General features: G+C 42.7%; 1 protein-coding gene across 1 annotated transcript in view; it reads right to left on the bottom strand.

The window, feature by feature from the left end:
* ccdc88ab (coiled-coil and HOOK domain protein 88ab) overlaps positions 1-22,037 on the bottom strand; it is a 78,229-nt gene that overhangs the window by 44,705 nt on the left and 11,487 nt on the right. The window contains exons 3-4 of the mRNA XM_071900072.2: positions 19,572-19,680; positions 1,019-1,088 (exon numbers count right to left, since the gene is read on the bottom strand). Of these exons, the coding sequence (XP_071756173.2) occupies positions 1,019-1,088; positions 19,572-19,680 (179 nt within the window). The remainder of the gene's footprint in view (positions 1-1,018; positions 1,089-19,571; positions 19,681-22,037) is intronic.

Raw genomic sequence — 22,037 nt, 5'->3', positions numbered from 1 at the left:
TTAGTTTTCACAGGAAGTATATTGTGGCTTTGAATGGTGGGCTGCTAGTTATATTCTCACCCCAGTAGCCGACTGTGGCTTTACCAAGGTCACACTGCAATATCAGATCGCATGTCTGGGCTACACAGGTCAAGCTGGTCAGGGCAACGCTCCATGATGTTTTCATAAAATTCAAACACTTAACGCTGCACTGCTGGTGCTTTAAGGCCACGCACAGACATATCAAATAACATGACTGGACTCACTGGGTCAAGGCTTAGCTGCAAAATGGTTAAATGAATTTAACACTTAAGTGAAGCGATTTGCCTGTAGGCAAGTCTATCATGTCTGAATGCATACGCAAAACACATGCAGTCAGTTTGACAGACACTTCATCAAAAAGTAATGGAGTCTTTGTTCTTTCTTTTGACATCTTAGTGGTGTGGAGCGTGGAATTTTTTGTGTTGAAGATACACTGGAAACATATGGCAGTGATAAATCAGCACAACATTTCTATCAAAAACAGAAAAGAAGATGCAGAGCAATGATGAGTAGTGTTTTCCCCCCCAATCATCTTAATAAAATCAGCATCTTTGTTGCTTTAGTCTGTAAAATTCCCTTAAATCCTGCAATAATGTCTACTTTTTGGTGGAACAGGTTATGCATGACAGTCACATAAACTGCTGATCATATAGCCTGGGGGGAACAAAGACAGAATGGATGCGGCTGGAAAATGAAATCTACAGCCAGAGAAAAACTCATTTCACACATAAAAGCGATGGAGAATTACAACAGGTCTATTGTTGCATTCTAATGAAGCGACAAAGGCTTCGCAAAACCACACGTTCCCCCCCATGGGAGGCGAGCTGTATGTGAAGCAGAAGACCGTCTTGCAGATGGGATGAGCGTTTTCTTGTTTTGCTTCAGCTGATTTCATGCTTGATGTTCAGAATAACTCGGAGTTAAAATCTGCACGGCACTGATCAAAAGATTTTTCTGTATAATGTTGTGTGGTATCGTATAATAAACAGACACGTACCAGAGAGAGGGTTCCTGCCCAGCACCAACACATTTGGTAGAGGCATCATCACCAGCTGCTGCAGAGTCTCCTGTTACACAAACAACAAAAGAAAACTTTCAGTTGAATACAATCAATACATTATCAAAATGCCCGTCAATGGACTAACAAAACACTATTTTATTGCACTTTTTTATGTCAACGTCTTCATTTCAACAAGGATATGGCAATATTTGACAATTGTAGAACAAAAATTGCAATATAAAATTCTACATGATTAATTGTGCAGCGCTAATCAGTACGTCCAAATGAGTTGATTGATTTTAATTGTTATTAATGGACAAACTGTGCAATAAAGACTTGAAGTATGCCCTTGTTCCACAATACAGGATTTAGGTATAATTATTGAAGTAATCATACATGTGAAATTCCACTAGTGTACCTCCAAAATGCTGCCAATAATAAATCATCATCAAAAGGTTTCAGCCTTTCATAATTCCCATTTTGCCAAGGGGGGATATATTTTCAATGTGCTGTACACCCCCAATAGAGATAGCTTTAGGCGTTACAGTAAGAAACAGATATACAAGACTATTATGATGATCCTTAAGGCTGTAATAGTGTGGGAGTGAAAGGCCGTTGGTATTAGGCTGTAATATGACCTTCAATCAAAGACAGTATTAGTGGGCGGCAGGTCTGAGGTGTAAGTTTCATACATAAAGTTACAGTGTGGGCAAGGTGTGAAATTTTAAGCTTCAAAAGGTAGAGTATAGACAAAATGGCCAAGGGGCAGCAATTAATTAACAGCATGAATCTCCTACAATGGAGAGGGCAACGGTCTCATGTGACAGGTGATGTCATCCAGTGTGTGTGTGTGTGTGTGTGTGTGTGTGTGTGTGTGTGTGTGGGTGTATGTATATGTGTGGTCTGGTGATGCAAGTGACAGTGGTATTTATGTGGGTTAAATTGCTTGTGTGGCTTTTGCCACAAGGCTTTCCGTTCACATGTCAATCATGAAAACCAAGATGAGACCATGAGTTGCAGTTTACACTCATGTAGGCACGTGCACACATGCACTTAAACACATGCGTACACACACAGACACAGCGGGACTGACTTTCCAACAAACTAGTTTTGATGTTTTGGTTTAAATCAAGATAACGATGAAATAAAATGACGGGTGCTGCCAAAGTGCACAAACAAGTTAGCTAAATCAAATTAATTATAGCCATGTTTTCATATACATATCGCCAAGTCTTGGTGCTTGCCAAAATGAGCCAATGTGTACTCACCTACTATGGGCCAGTGTTTGCCATTTTGGCCAACTGGTGATGCGTATAAATCGTAAATGGAGCCTACGACTCAACAAATACCTGCCAAAATATTTTTATAGTCCTAGCCTCTAGGACAGAATAATGCGAGTCAACACCACAGTTGCGCTGAAATGGAAGGCTGCTTTCTTTAAGCAGATTGGACATGAGGGTCTGTTGTGTTGAATATTTCATATCTACCTGGCAGAGTGCAGGCTGAACTCAACTGACCCAACTGTTCGACTCTTCTGTGCAGTTTCTTGCTGATGTCATAAGAAAGAGGCTTATATAAGAAAGGGGTTTTGGAGAAGCCCTTCCCAGCGTAACCATCTGTCCTATACATATTGCATTACCTCATCATTGGGGGGAAGGAAATCCAACATACTGTCGTTTGGCGGTTTTGACTGATTAAAAATAGAAAAGAGATTCTCATTCTGTGCTGCTGTCAAGCATTCTCAAACTAATCAACCTAGTATGTCGTCTCCCTTATCTCCCTTATACCTGTGTGCCTGCGCAGTATGGTTGTTGTTAGACGAACCTGTGTGTCACCTTTTCCTCGTCTTAGGGGAAACATTTCGTGGTCGTGGTTTCAAAATGAATCATTTCGAGGCTAGGCTTGAAAATGAGCTTGTTTAAAGGATATCCTGACCTTTATGGCCAATCAAACAGCTTCTAAATCCTCATCTTCCCTCAGCCTCCTTTGTCGCTCTTTCAGTTTGCATCACTGCTATTTCCAGTTTCCCTAGGTTACTGTTACCTCTTTAAATAAACAAACAATAAGAAGCTGCAGCGAGTATACACAAAGCGAGTATTCTCAAATTTGTATGCAGCGGTGTGTTCAACTGGGTTTCTAATTCGGGCAAGTTTGACTTCGCTGTGAGGGGAAATTTGGTCAGTACAGTTACACCACTTCAACCGCATCCTCCTTATCATGAGTTCACAGCAGAGGCTACTCTACTGTCACTGCTAGTCTAACCTTTGTTAGCTGTTTGCTCTGACACACAGAGAGAGAAAACCACTGGTTTTCACTCACATCTGGCCCCAACCAGATAGTAGGACAGTCTGACAGATAGATAAACGAGCAGGCAGGCAGGAGATTTAAAACTGTGTGCAGAAGAAGATTTAAAGCTGCACTAGGCAACTTCGGACGTTGGTGGCTCCAAATGGCAGCGAGAGGAAACTGTTTGACGTCAGTGAGCAGCACAAAGCAGGTTCATGTTTACCAACCTGGCCAGTCTGTGATCACTTTATACAAAAAGGTACCAAAGAAAAGAGAGAAGCACATATATTGTACGTTGGCAGGTCCAGCTTTATCTGAATGGAAAGCTCACTCACTGCTGTTTAGAAACAGCATTTTGGTTTTTGTATTTCGCTCTTGAGAGTTGATTATTTCCTGTGGACCAAGAAGTGTCCATACCTGACACTGAGGTTTGGGACTCTGTTCTCTGTTGTAGTCCCACTTTTTGGGTGGTAAAAATCTGGCCTAGTGCTGCTTTAACGGTGTTGCCCAAATGACAGTAAACAGGAGGGGAACAAAAAGCATGAGGAACAGAACTAGGCTTTAACCACCTCGTACACACACACACACACACACACACAGCTCCTAAGACCTGAGGTGAAGGTCAAAGTGCAGATCGAAGTGAAGGTCATTCATGGTTACCAGCATGGTTGCCATGGTTTCCTGTCTGTGGAGATAAGAGCCCTGACCCCAATTGCCCTGTCTGTCTGTCTGGTGTAGGACGGATGCAGGGGGAAGGGTTATGTTATGGTGCGTTATGTTTCTATCTGCAGGCTGGAAAAACCTGCCATTTCCAAACCTGTCAACATTTTAGAAACTGAATGACACCATTTCCTTTTCAGATTGACCGCAAATGAGAATTTAGATTTAGAACGGATTAGATAGGTCCTGTAAATAGACTCAACCTAACACACACTGCCTGTCCTACCAGTATAGCAATGAAACAATTCTACATGAATGCTAAAAGCAGGACGGATAACAACAAAACTGGTGACGGTAACAATGATACTGATGATAATAATGATGATGGATGATGACGTTGACGACGATGATGACTAATATCATGCTGTTGTAGTCAGAGATGACTGGACAACCATGATGCTTTAAGCCTAAAGACAGACTGGCCCAGCATTCATCAGATAGAGTCATCAGTCTGACCTCGACAGCCCCTTTGGTGTCTCTCAGTGAGCCTTTTGGAGAGCCTGTCAGCCAATTCACCATGTACAATTGATGTCAGCAGCTCTGGGCAGACCCAGACAATCAACACAGCTTTTTTTTTTTTACATTTCTCAACAGAGTTATAGGGCTAAGAAACCCAAATCTGCTCCATGAGAGAAAATTCAATGGAGAGTTACCCTATTATCTAAAGTTTTGCGACTTCTTCTTTGTTTTCCCATGAATCAATATTCAGACAGGAGGAGGTATGTGCATATTGGAACTGATTTCCTTGGTTGTTTATTACAATACTACTGATTGGGACTTTACTTGGGAATTAGCTCTTAACATTACACCTTTTTTTGTGCTGTTGTAAAGTATTATGCACAGACTCAATGCAAGTTTTGTACATAAGATACAATGAAAAGACAAGAAAGGCTGTGGCAGAATAGGACCAAATTCAAGCATTTAGCAGTCTTGAGCAAACTGCGAACTTTGTGCTTTTAGCTTTATTGAGAACGCCGAGTCGGAACTCAGGAGAGAACTCAACTGGGTCTCTGGGTTGTTAAAAACACACACACACAGTTTCTCCCCTCCCCCAACAAACACCTGTCCCACTTCTAACCATGGCTCCCCATCAACACACACACACACACACACACACACACACACACCTGTCCCCTTCACTGGCAGCATGTGTTTGCTGTGCACTCAGCACGTTTCAGGCTGTGCTTTATTTCAGCCCGTCTGTATGTCAGCCCCTTCTCATACCACTCAAACATAATGGCCGCTCAATTTATCAGTACAGACTGACACTGTTATGGACTCAACTATTGACATTTCAGTGTACACCACCGCAGAAAAAAAACTATACAGGTGTAGCCTCAGGGCAAATCTCACCATTTACATGAACAGACCAATACTCCGGCACTGTTTTTCCATCTCCAAAACGAATCGTTTGGAAAATTGATTTTTGCTCTTTTGTGGTGAGAGTTTGCATGGAATGAGCTGGCACTCAGGCGGTTCAGTCATGGGTTTAGTGTCACACTATGCGCATTCAGTGTTACTTCTCCTTCCTTCCTTTCCCTGCTTTAGGAGCCTTTGAGTTCCTCTTGCTAGTCTGTCATTTGCTCTTTTTTTCCGGTGAACGGTGTTAGCTTGGCGCTCTCTGAGAAGCTCTGGCCTCATCATGAGATTGATATATTTGAAAAAAAAAGGAAAAACACTGACTATCTAGGCACTATTGAGGTGAAGAAGAGGAGGGCTAAGGAGCGTTCAATATGCCCAAAATGTTGGCTTATTTAATTTTCCTGTAGCCATGCTAATAAAGGCTTTTTAAATTATTGGACAATCCTTAACCCTCATCTTCACTTCAAGAGTGCCTAGAACTTCAGTCAAGTCCTCTTCTCAGACTTCTTTTTTCTACTCATTCTGATGTATTTGTTCTCTCTTGTTTTTAATCTGTATTCATGTCCTTGGTTGCACAAGCGCTATGTGACAAACCGTTTAAGTGTTTTGTTTGATTTGACTTTACAGCAGTTAAAAGAAAACAGACCGTAGCTGCTACTGCAAGATGAATGCAGAATAGATGCTGGATAAGCACGTTCTAGCCTCATCGTTCTTTGGATTTGCAGAATATAGCGTTGTCACGGCTTTATCTTTCCCACCCACTGAGCACAGAGGGGTGTTCAGCACAATGTTTCTGAAGAAAAAAATGAAATCACCAGTTATAAACTAGAGGGCATTCTGGCTGCTTAAATAGCTGAAGACACAAGGAGAGAGCTTAAACAAAGGAGGTTATTAATGAGACCATGCAAAGCAAGGGCAGCAAACATGTACATTCAGCCAATTTATACTGCACCATGCTGATGAACATATAGTCCTAATACAGTGCTTTAAATGTTGCTAGTCAGCTGCATAACAGACTGCAAATATGAAGGGTGTGTGGTGCGCTTTGAGGATTAGCTGCATGCTAATAACAAAGCTAAAGTACAGTAGACCAATATGTCACTCAGATTAGCTTGCGAAGGCTTAGCTCTCATACATAAAACATGATGGACACTGCAGGAGAGAGGGAGCAGCTACCACACTGAGCATGTCATGGTGATGTACTATGAACACTGAGGCACACACACACACACACACACACACACACACACATACACACTCTGTGACAATAGAAATGGCCCTGACTCAGTCACTATGTCACTCTCCAAAATACACTGTCTAATAAAGTACAACTCACAAAAATTTGAATGGCAAGTCATTAAAAATGTGACAAAACAGAAAAGCCAAAATTCAGAGAGAGAGAGAGAGGGGTAGTGAGCGGGGGGAGAGAGGGAGAGAAAATGGGGAGGTGGAGGGCAAGAAGAAGGGTAGAAGGATCAACTAAGAGAGAGAAAGAAAAGGAGAAATGGAGGGGGAAGGGGAAGATTGAGAGAAAGAGAGAGAGATGCTGCTTTGATTCCATCACTTCACACTCCGGGCACGCAGGGCTGAGCTGCCTCCTCCTCTCTCTCCTCTTTTCCCTGTCTTTCCCTCTCCCCATCCCCCCATCCTCCCCCTATATTGCTGTATTATTGATTCCAGCACGATTCGCAGCTCCTCAGTACTGGTTCATCTTCCACTCCACAGAGACAGTTAGACAGACTGATAGAATGAGATTCCTGTTAAAGGAGAGCTTGTCAAACACAAATGGAATTTACTCAGTATCAATTCCCCGCTCACAAATATTTACCTGTACTTTGTCTTGAGTGCATATTGTTATGTTAAGAGATACAGTATTCTGTGCACGTGCTTGTGTGTATATATGAGGGTGAGCAGAGCAATAAAAACTAGTGTTTGTTTAGAGTTGATACTTTAGCAAACATTTTGATCTGCCTCATCTTGCTTGTGATATTTATACTTTCCTCTGGCAAATTGATCTCTTCCATCCACGATTCAAACCTTAGCCAAAGATCTATTATTGTGTATTCCATTCTTAAGAAGTGAAAATTATATGAGACCAATATTTCCCAGCTCTGCATCTTGTTTTATCTATTGTCTTAAGCTAACAGTGGGTTGAATGAAGGTTTGCTGACAGTAGAGACGGCTGACATGTAATACTCTGCTGATAGAGACAGGAGCCTGGTAGACGCACTGTAGCGCTGTTTTGCTAGCGTTTGCTTAATGTTGACACACACACATACATACACACTCTTCCTCATGCTTGCCTATTGCCGCAGCCTCAATACATGGCAAGGGCCCTGTTAAGGAAAAGAGTATGTGTGTGTGTGCTTACAGTATGTGTGTATGTGTGAGTGTGTGTGTGTGTGTGAGTAAATGGGTGTTGGTGGAAAGGTTATAAGGCTGCTGTGTTATGGTCTCACAGGAGGCCTGTCTGTCAAAGCAGCCTCCCCAATACACACACACACACACACACACACACACACACACACACACACACCTCCCTACCACTCTTTCCCCCCTTCCCACCCAAGCACAAGTTCCGCTGCCGGCAGAGCTTTAACAGGGGGCTAATTGTACTGCGACTGTGTGTGTGTGTGTGTGTGTGTGTGTCTGTCTGTCTGTGTGTGTGTCTGTGTGTGTGTATGCGTGTGTGCGTGCGAGCATGCTGCCTGAACCCTGAAAGCCTGAATCACACCCATTCTGCAGACATGGAGTGAGTTACCATAGAAACGAGGAGATGGGTTTATTCTCCCCATCCTGGTGAATCTGACACACATACAAGCGCAAACGCACACACACACACACACACACACACACACACACAAACCCTCTCCTGGGTACGGCACTGCGGACTTCTCTCCTGCTGAAAAACTGTGCCGATATTATGAACTTGAAACGATTAGAGAAGAGGAGAGGCGACTCCTACTTCCACTAACAATAGAAAGGAGCATGCTTCCTCTTTCTCTCCATCACATCTAACACACACACACTCCACCATCGACACACAGACCACTTAACACCTTTCATCACAACATCCACATTGCGCTGAATCGATGCAAAAAAAGCTTTCCTATTGTTCAGCTCTATAAAAGACACCTATGAACACAAAAGGAGCCTGTACACTGCAGTTCAGTGAGCGAAGCAACATCCAATAGCTTCATATTGACAAAGGGCTCTTCTCTGTCTATATGTTACACTATTTTCTACAGCTCACATGCAGGGACTGGCATTTTAACAAGCAAACGATCCAAAGAGCTATTGTCCGTGGATGCTAGCTGGTGAAGCTGCTATATATTGTTTCCGTTTCCTCGCAAAAGGATGTACAGAACAATTTGAATAGACGCTTTTTCATCGGTGCTGCCAAATGGGGCTTGAATCACCAGGGCCGACTCAAAAGGTTCATCAATCTAGACGTAAAGTACTATTTGTATTTTTGAATCAAGAGCATCGAATCATTTGTGCAAACAAGAAAAAGTGGTTCTAATGATGATGTGGAAGCTCTGAAGAAAGTCACGAATGAGTAAGTCCTGGCAAAGTCTGTGAAAAAAAAGTGTTTGATCCACTGATGGAAACCAGGTAATTCGAACACATTAAACGGTGATTCATTTTTTTTTGCTTCGTCTATAATGACTTATCAGTGCTTGTGTAAGTCCATTATAAATTAGCCAGCCGACATTCAAAATCAGCCAATTTACTTCGGGGTAATTGTCCACATAAATCTACAGAATGAAAGCTTTTAAAATCCAGGCACCTCTCCTCACCTCACCTCAGCACATATTAAGTACTTTAATCTTTGAAACAGGAGAAATGACAGTAGCCTTCAGCAAGTTGTTCTATTATCACATAACTCCTTTTATGTTCAAATTTAAAAAGAATAAAACATAATCCCTTCAACCAATGAAATAAAGCTTATGTGCCTGGTGAACTAATTTGGTCTGACCCAATGGGCTTTAAAAAAAAAACAAAAAAAAACACTCAACAGTTGCTCTTGGCCAAACAGTTAAACTCCACTGAAAAGAACAGCAGCAGCATCACCAGCCGCGGCCTACTGTTGGCCAGATGGACAGATCACCTCTTACATGAGGAGGTGGAGAGAACAAGCCATTAGCGCCCTTTTTCTTTTGTTCTCCACTGTTATCTATCAGCTAGAGTGCTTTTACAACAGAGCCCCGGGGCTGGAGGGGTGGAGGGGTCGATCCTGCCGCTCTTCCCCAAGATAGAGGCAGGTGGGCTGGGGCAGCCTGGCTCCTATAGCCCCCCCCTCCCCCCCTTTCTTCCATCGCCCCAGGCCCCTGCTTCGCACTGGCTGGAAAAGTTATTCTCCTGATAGGTACACACACACACACACACACACACACACATCTCGTTCTATGTCGTTTATGGCCCTTTCTGTTCTGTTTCTGTTCTCTCCAACACTAATCCATGGTTAACAATTCAATTTCATTTGTTTAATTTCTTCATAAGACTAAACTAGCCGGCACAGAGGTTCTGACAATTTTTTTGTTTTTAAGCTATGGGGGTTTGGAGTAAATGTGGTTGTTGTTCAACATCGGTCACCTATTCTGGTCCCAGTATTGGTTCTAGTGGAGGATGCAGTGCTAAAACCCTGAATGTTTGGATGTTATTATGACAAAAAGGGGTCATTCTAACATTGACCCTCCTTTCTTAAAATGTTTGGGGGGGTTATTTTCTTATTTTTTGTAATGTTTTCTTTTTCTATAGTGGGGGTGCCACTGCTAAATGAATACAGGGTAAAACCACTCTAAACTTTGGAAAGCAGCATGTTGGTTTGGATTTCTTACCGTAGAGCAGTGAAGCCTGCAGACAAAACCCAGCTGCTCTAGTTCAGCGGTGGACTGGAAAAACAGAATCCAGCTCCTAGCTTCCTCTTCATACAACAACTCTGCCAGCAGCGCCCTAAAAATAGCTCCCCATTTAGCATATGGGAACCTACTGTATGCCACAACTGTATATGTAATTCCTCTTCACACACTCCATCTCACTAAGCGCACGCAGGCACACGCACACACACACAAAGTACGTGCAAATGCACACATACAGACATACTCAGTTATTTTGGTTAGCCGAGGTTCATTTCCCACTCTGGGCTGTGATTACATGATGTGATTGGTGTGTGGTTCTGGGTGTAAACTGAACGCCACTCAACGTGAAGATCTTGAAAGCTTTAAAGTGAGTGTGTGCAAATGTCTGTGTACAAATATGTATCTGAGAGAGCGCACATTTGAGGGTGGCTGTTTGTTTACAGGAAGAGGCCAATTAGCAAGCCAGCCGCCTTAAATGAGACTTGGAGGGTACTTGCTATAATATTCCCCAAAACATGGCTAAAGATGATACTTGCTATAATATTCCCCAAAACATGGCTAAAAATGACCTAGTTATGACTCGTCTCTCATCTGAGCTCAGACCAAGCTAGGATGTGTGACTAGATTCATAATGAATCACGTAAATGATAAAAACATGATTCAGGGTGTAATTCATAGTCTGAAAGCAGGAAGGTCTGGTCTGCCGGCCTACATGGGAGGTCATGTTTCTGTTCTTCTGCCAAATCAATTTAACCCGACTGAGATGAATCAGCTAAAACTGTGTGGTCTCCTCCCATAAGTAAAAGGAAGATAGTGTTACCGTTGGGCTGAACCAAACTGTACTGAACTCTTGCAAGCTTGTTCGAGTCAGCCTGTGGTTTTGGTGCCTCTTGGTTTCAAAGAGGAATGACAACATCAATTAGTTTTTAGCAGGGCTGCACAATTATGGCTAAAATGATAATCCTGATTATTTTGATTATGATTATTCATCAATTTCTAGTCTTGATCATTGGAGGAAGAAAATTCTATCACTGCAGTTTTTGCATCTTCACTATTTTCAACTACAGCAGACTTTCTAAATGAAATGAAACGTTTCAATATTGCAAATATGCTAAACCACAACATACGATTATACATGATTAATTGTGACTGCTTGGTTTAGACAAAAGAAGTTAACAGAAAATATCATGGTAACAACTTTGGAAACATTTTTTCCTGTCAGACTCCTGTACTGACGTGTATGATACTTTGCTAAGCTTGCAACTATACTGTGGTAAATATTCTACCTTATCTCCTATAGGGATATCCACACTTTTATCACAAATAATTAGTGGTGAAAAAGTCCATCTGAACAGGATTGATCTCTGTCTGGTTAATGAATGGTTTGAGGCCAGAGCAGACGGTACTGATACAGGCCAGAAATGTAGGGGAACAAAAGGCTATTTAAAGGGGCAATGGTCCGGTCTTAGACCATGAAATCCAAAAAACACGCCAAGTTTGACGTGTTACCCCCCTTCGTCGGCACCACTCTGTAGCATCGTTTGCTGACTGAGGCAACAACCCAGCTGACTGCTACTAGTGAGAGGAGGGGCTGTGGGCAGCGGTGCAGGGTGTGTGTGTGTGTGTGTGGCTAGTGGAGGCGGAGAAATAATATGTTTGATTTTTCATTAAGAGAAAGCACTGCTGGTATCGATACTGTTGCAAATGAGTATTGTATCCGTTTCAAATTATCGATACTTTTGACAACCCTATCTTAAGATGGACGATTCAATATGTTTAAATTCTGTATTTAATTATATTCTCTTATTCAACCACATTAAGCAGACCTCTGACTACAAGGGACTGTTTATTAGTTAGCATTGCAACCAAGCTAGCTAGCGGCCACGCCATCATCAACAGGATGTTCAGGCTAGCTAGCATGTGAGTTTGCATGACAACACACATTTGTCCTGCAGCTACGAGCATATGCCCTAATAAACTGATTTGCTTATGATTGAGAGGAGCAGCAAGGCAAAGAATCACTGCATGGGGAATTCCAGACATTCAAAAAAAAATTTAAATAAAATAAATATGGTGACCGGGGTCTAATTCAAAGCAATAAAAATAACTGCTGGCTTAAGGCAAAAGCTATAATAACAAGGACGGCAAGAACACAAAAATGCATTCCTTTATTCCATATTTTCCATGATGGTGTCCAAGTCAAAAACAAAAACAACATCCATCCATAGCTATGTTAGACCCAACCAGACTCTCTCTGTGTGTGTGTGTGTGTGTGTGTGTGTGAGTCCCAACTGCACTCTGGCCCACTAACAGAGCATCTTTGTGAGGGTTTTGGTCAGCAGGGAAAGAAACCAGCCTCTCTTGTCCCCCACACCAGGAAACAGCTCGCCAACTGGAATTTTAAAAATGCTTTCTCCTTACCTGAAGAAACTCTTAATAGGAAAGACTAGTTGGAACAAAATAATGAGTATATAAAATTCCCTGTAATTTAGACTACAGCTGGAAAAAAAAGGCATGCTAATGTCACTATAATGCAAAAAACATGATTTCAAAGCGATGGCAGAAAGGGCAGGGGGGTGAGAGGGCTACAGCAGCTCATAGGTTTAACGCTCACATAGAGGATTATTTGGGGTTTTAATGCTAGCAGAGAGGATGTAGATTGTGACAGCGTTCCAACTGATGAACATCTGAAGCCTCCGTTCACCCAAATTTCCAAACATCTTACACTGAATGCTCACCAGACAGGAAGGGAAGCTCAAATGTGGGACAAAGGGGGCTAAAAATCTGATGCTACTCGCAAAAATGATCCTGATCAGACTGCAGACTGCTAGGCTTCCCGTCACATGTGCCCAGGGGCAGCAAAATATTCTCAGACCAACTGGTCTCCGATCAGCTTGCCATTCAGATCATAACAAACGGAACAGTTGAGGAGACTTAACTATCTAGCCTAAGTCAGCCAGTGAGAGCCTCGCTGAGGAGCCTTGAGATGCTTTAAGGCCAGACCAGACCAGAATGAATGGTGGCCTCTGTTCCCCTTTAAACGCAGTCAAAACAGAGCGCGCTCCCCGCCTTCACACCACACCCCAAACCAAAGCAGTGGCTATGGAGGGAGAAGACAGAACTCCTCTTCTTTCCAAATTACCAGGACAGGAGCAGAGAGAAATGTTACTTTAACTTGCACAACAACACAGGAATTTGTAATGGTTAGCCTGCATAATGACAAATGAACATTAAATAACATACTGTGAAGAGCAACCAGGACTTCTTAAAACTGTCTGATGAGAAATAAAATCTTATTCTCTGTGGAAATGGTTCCACTCCTTCAACAGTTTGAGTGAGTGGCAACAGATGCTCTCTGAGCCCTTTTCCAATAAACCAGGAAAAAAGGGATTCACTTAGCAAGCCTTGAGAGAAGCTAGAAAAACACGAGTGGAGTATTTAGTTGAGCTGGCTGGGTCTCTGTATTACACCCCCCTATGAATGCCAAACCAAGGCCACTAAATTAAAAAGAGGCCCAGTGTATATTTGGACTGACCGACAGAGAAAAGAAACCTTCAGAGGACTCCGCTGTACAGAAATTACTGAGCAACCGGAAAACCTAAATACCCCAGTGAGGAAACACAAATGTGATTATTGCTAGCATACAGATTTATCCTCACTAAACTGGTTTAAACACACTGTAATAATCTACAATAATTACTTTATAACCTTGAAAACGTACAGACAATAAACAGGCACGAACAAGCGAGCAGACGCCAACGCACACACACACACACACAGCTGTTCTTTTTTTGATCCATACACCATATTCTGAAATCAAACAGCAGCAGCAAGTATGTCTAGACATTGAACTCCTCCTACGCAATCTACTGTACAAGAACAATAACAGAGACCTTGAACACAGACACACACATACGCACACTCACACACACACACACACCCACCCATATATGCGTGCACAGCCACACACACTCTTTAAATGCATGCCCAGCCCATGAGACCTGACATTATGAAATGAGAACCATTATTATAGAAATATCTTGGCTGGGGCCAGTCCATTTTTATTAACTTCTGCACAAAGTCATTCTCCACGTGTTTCTCATGTGCCCACAAACACACACACACACACACTTTCTACTAGGATTATGGCTAGCACAGAAGCGAAGGGGCAGGAAGGAGGAGTGGAGAAGGAGGGAGGGAGTAACGGAGTGAAGGAAGGGAATGGAGGAGGAGAGGGACAAGGGAAAGTCCCAGGAAAGGTCCACGGCTGTCTGCCTCTCCGTCTGCCCATTGATAGTTCGAAGAGGTTAATGAGTAAGTCCCTCAGCACCAGAAGACGCTTCGCTGACTCAGCAAGAGCATAAACTCAATAAAGTCACTCCTCCTCCTCCTGCCATTCACCCCCATACACTCAGAGCGAAAGATAGCGCTTTTGTAGAAGAGACAACGCAACTGTGGACACAAGTGCACTGGACCTTACATTTCTATGGAAAACTGAGCTAGACATTTACTTTACTGATATGAATCCAGCTGATGCTATATTGTTGCATTACTCTCTACTGTCTTGCTTCACTGAAGAGAGGTGGATTGACCACTCGCTTTAAAACCACTACCCACTACTTGGCTAGCAGGGACGCAAACTCATTAGGACTAGCTGGCATATAATGGTATCCCTACTGAGTATACTGTGGCAGTGGTTTCTAACAGATTCTGATCTTAGTTCACCGGATAAATTCAATTATAAGGACTCTTAAGTGAGGTCAACTTATTGAATTAGAGGAAGCAACGAACCATGTCAAGCCTATACTAGCTCCAAGTCCTGTTTCAAAGTGCTGAGCTATACAGTAAATTGAAAACCTGCTAAGGCCATTAGCCCAAGACCTGAATGGTTCTGCCTCTATCCATATGGCTCCGGAAATCTGAGAACAATAAGTGACAAACCAACCACAGGAAAAAAAAAGGGAGACCACCACAAGAACATATATCAAAGCCAATTTGGCTCATTATGCCCCCAATAAGAACCTGGTCCTATTGACTTTGGAGCAGAAATTGTGCGTGGGTAGGTGTATGTGTGTGTGTGTGTGTGTGTGTGTGTGTGTGTGTGTGTGTGCATGCATGACAGAGAAAGACTACACAAATGAAGGAAGGTCTGCTTCATACCACTCATGTTTCAGACTGCTGCAGTGAGCTTAAGCAAACTGGACTGAGCTATACAAGCCTGGTTACAAACACTGCTGAAATAAACCAAACTTGACTGGGAACTGGTTTCTCATCCACTATAGCTGATCAGAAGACCTGGACTAAATGTAAAACTGAAAAAGTTGATGGCAACAGATATTATGTGGGCCAGTACAGCTAAGGGGAACACTATAGTGGGCCAAAAGGCAATTGGACATGCATACCATAAACTAGATGGCTTATTACCAATATACACAGACACACACACACACACTGAACCTTACCCGTGGCAGGCCAGGATAGGAGGGTGAATGCGATGGTTGTATGTTAACTACTGCATGGACCAACGATTGAAAACATTGGCTTAAAAAATACAAGATTCACAATTCATCCATGCACCTCACCCACCTTCTCTCTCAAAATAAAGTACCTTTTTCTTCCCAGTGTGTTCCAGAACTTGGTCTAATCTCTCCACAGGAGTTTGGACTGTCAGCCATCTATCCGTCTCTGACCTACTGACCAAATTATGAGCTTATAGTCCTTCACGATCTGTCTCTCTCTCATTTGCTCTCTCGCTCCGTGGTCTTGACCAACTTCTCACCATTTCTAACAAGTCTTTACTCTCAGCTTTTACTGCTGCAATTATTGCGGCTGCTAATCAACTAAAACTCTCATTACTGATAGTCTATCTCCTATAAGGCAAAACAGAGTGGGAGATTAAAGGGAAAAGGCCCAAAAAATGTGAGATATGATTGCCTCACTTTTGTCTGTTTTATGAAGTTGGAGTTAAGTGCTTTAGTCTGCTGTAAAGAATAAGAAGCAGACAATCTCTCAAACCATGTTAACCATACATGGAAGTAGCAATTAAGAGGGTCTCAACCTAATAAGTGTCCTCTACTCATGACTTCTTAAGCTGTCAAACCCCAAAACCCTTTGGCATGTGGTGCTGATGGTCCCTTGTAAACAAGGCAACTCATCTAAGAGCCACACTACGAAAAAGGCTATGGCTTTTGTCTGAAATGTGCACTATTGTCCAGTTTAAATCCTTAAGAGGGCCAGCCCATCTCATTACCAACTAACTGAGTGGTCTTCAGTGGCGGGTTAAGTCCCTGAAAGGCCATCAAGGGGGCAGAGAGACAGACAACGAGGGCAACGGGGGAATCAGGGGGGTCTTGAGCTGCAGGTGGTCTCTGTGTGGCAGAGCCTGCAGACACTGGTGACTGGACAATAGTGTGACCATGAGGTCAACAGAGCGAGGCGGGGACGGACAGAGAAGATTAACCAAATACCATAGAGGAACAAGAGTTTCATTGTTGGCTTACATTGTCCCCCTGAAGCTAAAACAACTCACAGTTATAGATACATACGGTGGGATGGGATTAATGCCACCACACCAAAATGATCACTACATTTCTTGCTCTGCACATAGACTTCTAAATGAAGACTTTTTTTTAGATTGTCAGGGCATTTCAACATTTAGTTTGGTCTTGCACTGGTCTTTCATCATATTTGCCATGGGAACTTTAACATGTTTTGCTGTCACTGCCGTCAGTGGATTGCGTAATAGTAAGAATTGATAACTTTGTAATGCAAAAAATCTGACACGGGATAAAAGGGGACTGCATTGTCCTGGTTAGTGTAACATTTAGTCATTTTCTTTGGTGAAAATCAACTACCAATGGGCCATGGTTGCCTTATGGTGGCAAAACTGAATTTTCTGCCATATTGGGGAAAAAATACCAGTTCTTTAGTAACACCGCTGTATACTACCTGACTCTACTAATTAAAGACAAAACAATGACATTGAATGCATCTTCAATACATATTAAAGCCTGTTTGACCAGATGTAAAATATTAAACAGGGCCATAAAGGCTACCGAAGTTAAATAGAAAATGGTGCAGATGGCCCGTACAGGATATGATTGCAGATATGAGGTATGTGCCTCCGCCAACTGATCCACCAAGACTTCCCTTGCTAATGTTCTTAACCCTTCCCGTCATCTCATCATCCACCAACTCTGCTGGTCACTACTTAACCCCCAGTAGCCACTGACCCGCCCATTGACTCTGTGACAGATAATTCTGCTAGCCGTTTTGAGGCGGCCTAGTGGAGCTTTTGAAGACTTATAACGTTGAAGTTGATACAATAGGCTGATTGTTTAAATAAGATGACCGGGGAGTGATTAACAGGATGTCTAAGGCCAAGATAATGCCGACCTGATGAGGCAGTTAACCAATCATACAGACTCTCTGTTCACTTGACTTCTGGGGCATAGCTAAAGATGAAGAAAGAACAAGTCTGGGTTAACAACATTATATAGATTTATAGGACAGAAAGGGCATAACAGCCCTACAGCTGCTCAGTGTTATTCCAACAGAATTACAAATCAGTTTATAGCCAATATGCAATTACATCCACAGTGCCAACACATATTATAGTCCTTTCAATTCATCTTTTTCGTCCTTTTTTTCCCCATTTCATGCTTCTACTTATGAATAACTCAATTTAGGTGATAAGTAACTTTCTTAACAGCCTTGCTTCAAATCGACCCTGAGGGAACGAAGGGTCACGGTCATAAGTCTGAAGCGTGGGAAAGCTCTGTCTTTGTCAGTACAACCCACTTGGCCATGGTAGCACAGTGAGATCCTAACATTCCTAAACTCAATCTACAGCAGGCTGGATCACGCTCACGTCCTTTTCGCCATTAACACAGTCAAGACTATGTAGCAGAACTGACAAGCTTGGTGCAAGTTGAAATGTAATAGAAGATCAGTGCAGATAGTGCAGATAAGACACGTGTATGACAGCAGACTAAACATGCCATAAGCAAGCATTCAAAGGCGAAGAATTGTACCATTGTAGCAGCACTGGCCCGGTTGGTTGCAGCAACTATTTCTGTTCTGATCTGTGTTGGAGTCACATTGTTGTGAGGTAGAATATCAGCAGAAACTGCCAACTATTATGGTTATTCCTGCACGATATCATCATGTTAATCAGCTGACACACTGGATGAGTGACATGTAATGATAACGCATTGGCTGCAGGATTCACTTTCTCACTGCACACAAAATAGGCCCAAGTCTGCTATCCAGCCCAGTCTAGCTTTGGTTTAGTCCCAGGATTTGCAGGGGTCTGTCAGACAGTCATTCAGAATCTCACTCTCTCACATGTTGTCATCTAGAAGCCGCTCTTTCATCTTCCTTCCATCTCTTACACCCCCCACATCCCCTCCTCTATCTTTCTCTTTTCTTCTGCAACCCATTAGATTAATAGGAAGTCTCAGACATTGCTTGCACCAAAAGGAAATGATTAACTGTGGTGGAAACTGTCACATGTCAGGGCCTGATGAGCTGATATATAAGACTTGACTACATCTGACATGGCTTGCTTCTATCATCTTTGCATGGCTTATGAGCGGCCATCCAAGAGTGAGTTGCTAAGTGGTAAAAAAGTTAATTTTGTGCGGAAAAAGAAATGCCAGACCTTCATCAGCAAAAGCGTGAGAGGCAGAACCACATCAGCGGCTGTATTTGTGTGTGTGTTTCTCATCTCCGATGTCTCTTTATGTTTACTGGGCCCTGTCTGACATCTGGATGGAGGTCATGATACCACATCACACACAATCACACACATACACATCTGCAAATACATCACAGTTTATATTGCCAAGTCTCGTGTGTTTATGTGGCATGTGTACGTGTGTGTGTATACATGCAGTCCTGTACGTGTGTGTTTGTGACTGAAAGCTTGTGTCCCTAGTTAATTGCTGCCTTGACTTGTGTTGGAATTTGATTTTATTTTTCCACTGTAACTCCTTTTCCACCGACCTAAGGGGTAAAGCCACTGTTTGAACGCAGACCACCCCAACTGAGGTGTAGGGAAACTGGGAACAGTCGCTTAGAGATACAGGGATGATAGTTTCTGGCCCCAACACACAAAACTTACGATTTTCACAAGTTGATCATCATAATTTTCTACCATAAGTGGATTCTAAATCTAGCCCTCAACCTTGGCCTCACTATGGACCTTAACCTTAGATAGAACTAATAAAAATTTGATCCATTTTCAAAAATATAGTGACGTTTGACTTCGCAGCTTGTTATGCAGAAACCTATGGGGCTACTAGGCCTCCCACTCTCACCTGATAGTAGGCTTTAATCTGCCTGATGAGAATAGAGAGGTTCTGGATGCGCAGCGTGGGGTCGTTGTTCACTTTCTTGTTGGTCCTCTGCACGGTGGCCTTGGGATTTCTGTAGACAAAGCGACATAATCTTATTAACAAATCATGTCAGAAAATGGATGATCTCAATCACAATCTGTGGTAAAGAAAAAACACAAATTCTGTTCAGAGTTTAAAGAACTTCGACATAGACAAATTTTTTATTTACACATTTTACAACATAAAATTAGGAAGAAACATTAAACATTTCCGGAAGTTGAGTCGTAACATTTATGTTTCTGTGTCTATGTGTGTTACTGGGTTATTTAAAATGAATGTGTGTTTCAATGAATGATGGGAGTGGGTGCCAGTTTAGCTAAAAGCATTAGCAGCATAGTGACAATGGGCCCTTGTTTAAGTGGGGTCAGTGCCACAACCATGTTAAAGTCACCCAGACCCTCTAGGAGAAGTAGAGTAGGAAAAAGGCTGCCCCGACTCAATCTGGTGGTAAAGGAATTTCAGAAAAGGCATAATTGTAATGTGCAGAATCCTCAGGCTATAAATAAAAAATTGGTGCTTCTGTGGTAAATGAGTGAGTTGAAGCAAATTCAAACATCTTTGTAAAGCAGCACTGTAAACACCTCCTATAAGTCCTTAGGCTACACTGTCACAGATATCAAATCCTACAGGAGGGAACCACTGGAAGGTAGGGGGAGCGCTGCACCTCAGCTGAGCCTGTTTCCTAAATAAAATTACATTGATTTCACTGGGGACTTATGATTAATCAGCGTTCCAATACATGGTGATCTGATTGAGTAACTCCCTGACCATCAACTCTAACCCTGATTTGTTCCAGTTTGTTAGCATCAAAGAGAAAAAGTACTCTACTTACAGAACAGAAATGCTTAGACAGTGTGTGTGTGTGTTTGTCTGTGAGTGTATGTTGCCCAGGGGGCCCTGAATGAGCATGCGTGACTACTGATGTTATCACGGGTGTCAACATGTTTTAGTGAGGCTCATAGACATTCCACACACTCACACAGTACCACCTCCCCAGCCTGTTATCCAAAACGATCCACACTACCATTTGCATATCTATGGAAATTCCTTGTCGAATCCCAAACCCTTTTTACCTTATTTCAATGATAAAAGCTAATTACGAAATGCCCTGACAAGATTATTGTTGTAACTGACTGATGATGCAAAAGGACAGTCGAGTATTTCCTTGCACTCTGTGTGTGTGTGTGTGTGTGTGTGTCTGTCTGTCTCCTTGGAATGTGTGACATGCCAACTATCTGCCAATCACCTGATCACTACCAAGCAGCCATCCATGCATGCATCAGCTAATTACTTTCCCATGTTGCATCTGGAGAGTGAACCTGTCGGGGCTTGTTGAAGGCTGGCAGTGACAGTAAGAGTAGTATGAGTCACTGAAAATCTCACTGAAAACGCAGATCATGGACATCGGCATGCTAATGGATTATGAGACTGCAGACCTCGTGGTCTTAATGTGATATCTATTGATCCCCATAGGGAAATTCCCATTTCCCTGCCCCACCCCACCCCACCCCTCCTTTCACAGTGAGGTCAGAGTGTAAGGTCGGTGACAGAACAGCAACCCTGCAGCTGATAGGGAATCACTGAGTTACTTAAGGACACTTTGGGAGAGTGGATGTTTGCCGTTTCGGGGTTTTAAGAGTTGAAGCGCAGTTTCCCTACTCACTATGCCACCCAGCCGTATCCAGTCCACTCAGAAAATTAGCCACTGAAGCCACCAGTTTTTAGAGAAAATGGAATAAATCATTTTAGTCTCACCATTTTAGAACTTTGGCTCTGATTTTGCAAAACAATGCTGTGCTGTATTATAAGGTGCAGCGCTGAGCTATACTGAGCTAGTCTCTCTGGACTGGAGTCTAGGGATATTACTGTATAACCTCATTCTCAGCCAGGACTATCTGATGGCGCACATACACTGTTCTGCAGTGACAGTGGCTGATCTTTTGCCAAGTTTTCATCAAAACACTATACCTAAAAATGGTTGGGCTTCCTGCACTGTTTTGGAAACTATGGTGGTGCTAAATGGAATGGAATATACTCTGTCAAGACACTTTAATCAAACTACCTTGATCAATTCATACTTGATCCTTATATGTTGGGAGGGACTATGAAAAGACGATGCATCTGCTCATGTACTAGTGAAGTGTGGAAGCGTTTTGAGGCTTCCGTCAATCACAACACCGTTATAGGATGGCTCTTTTCCATCATATGTATCTTTCTTCAAAGCATGTACATTCCATGACCCATATATGAGGGTCATTAAACATGCGCTCAGCAGGGGGGAGGAGAGTCCTCTGTGTGTGTATGTGTGTGTGCATGCGTGTAGTGTGCAGCACATGTGCAGTCATGCGTGTGTCTGCACGTCTGCATCTGTGCTCCAGAATAGCCCAA

This window comes from Centroberyx gerrardi, chromosome 15 (assembly GCF_048128805.1).
Source record: "Centroberyx gerrardi isolate f3 chromosome 15, fCenGer3.hap1.cur.20231027, whole genome shotgun sequence".
NCBI lineage: Eukaryota > Metazoa > Chordata > Actinopteri > Beryciformes > Berycidae > Centroberyx > Centroberyx gerrardi.
The sequence above is the reverse complement of the archived record's forward strand: the minus strand, read 5'-3'. Positions and strand labels throughout refer to the sequence as shown.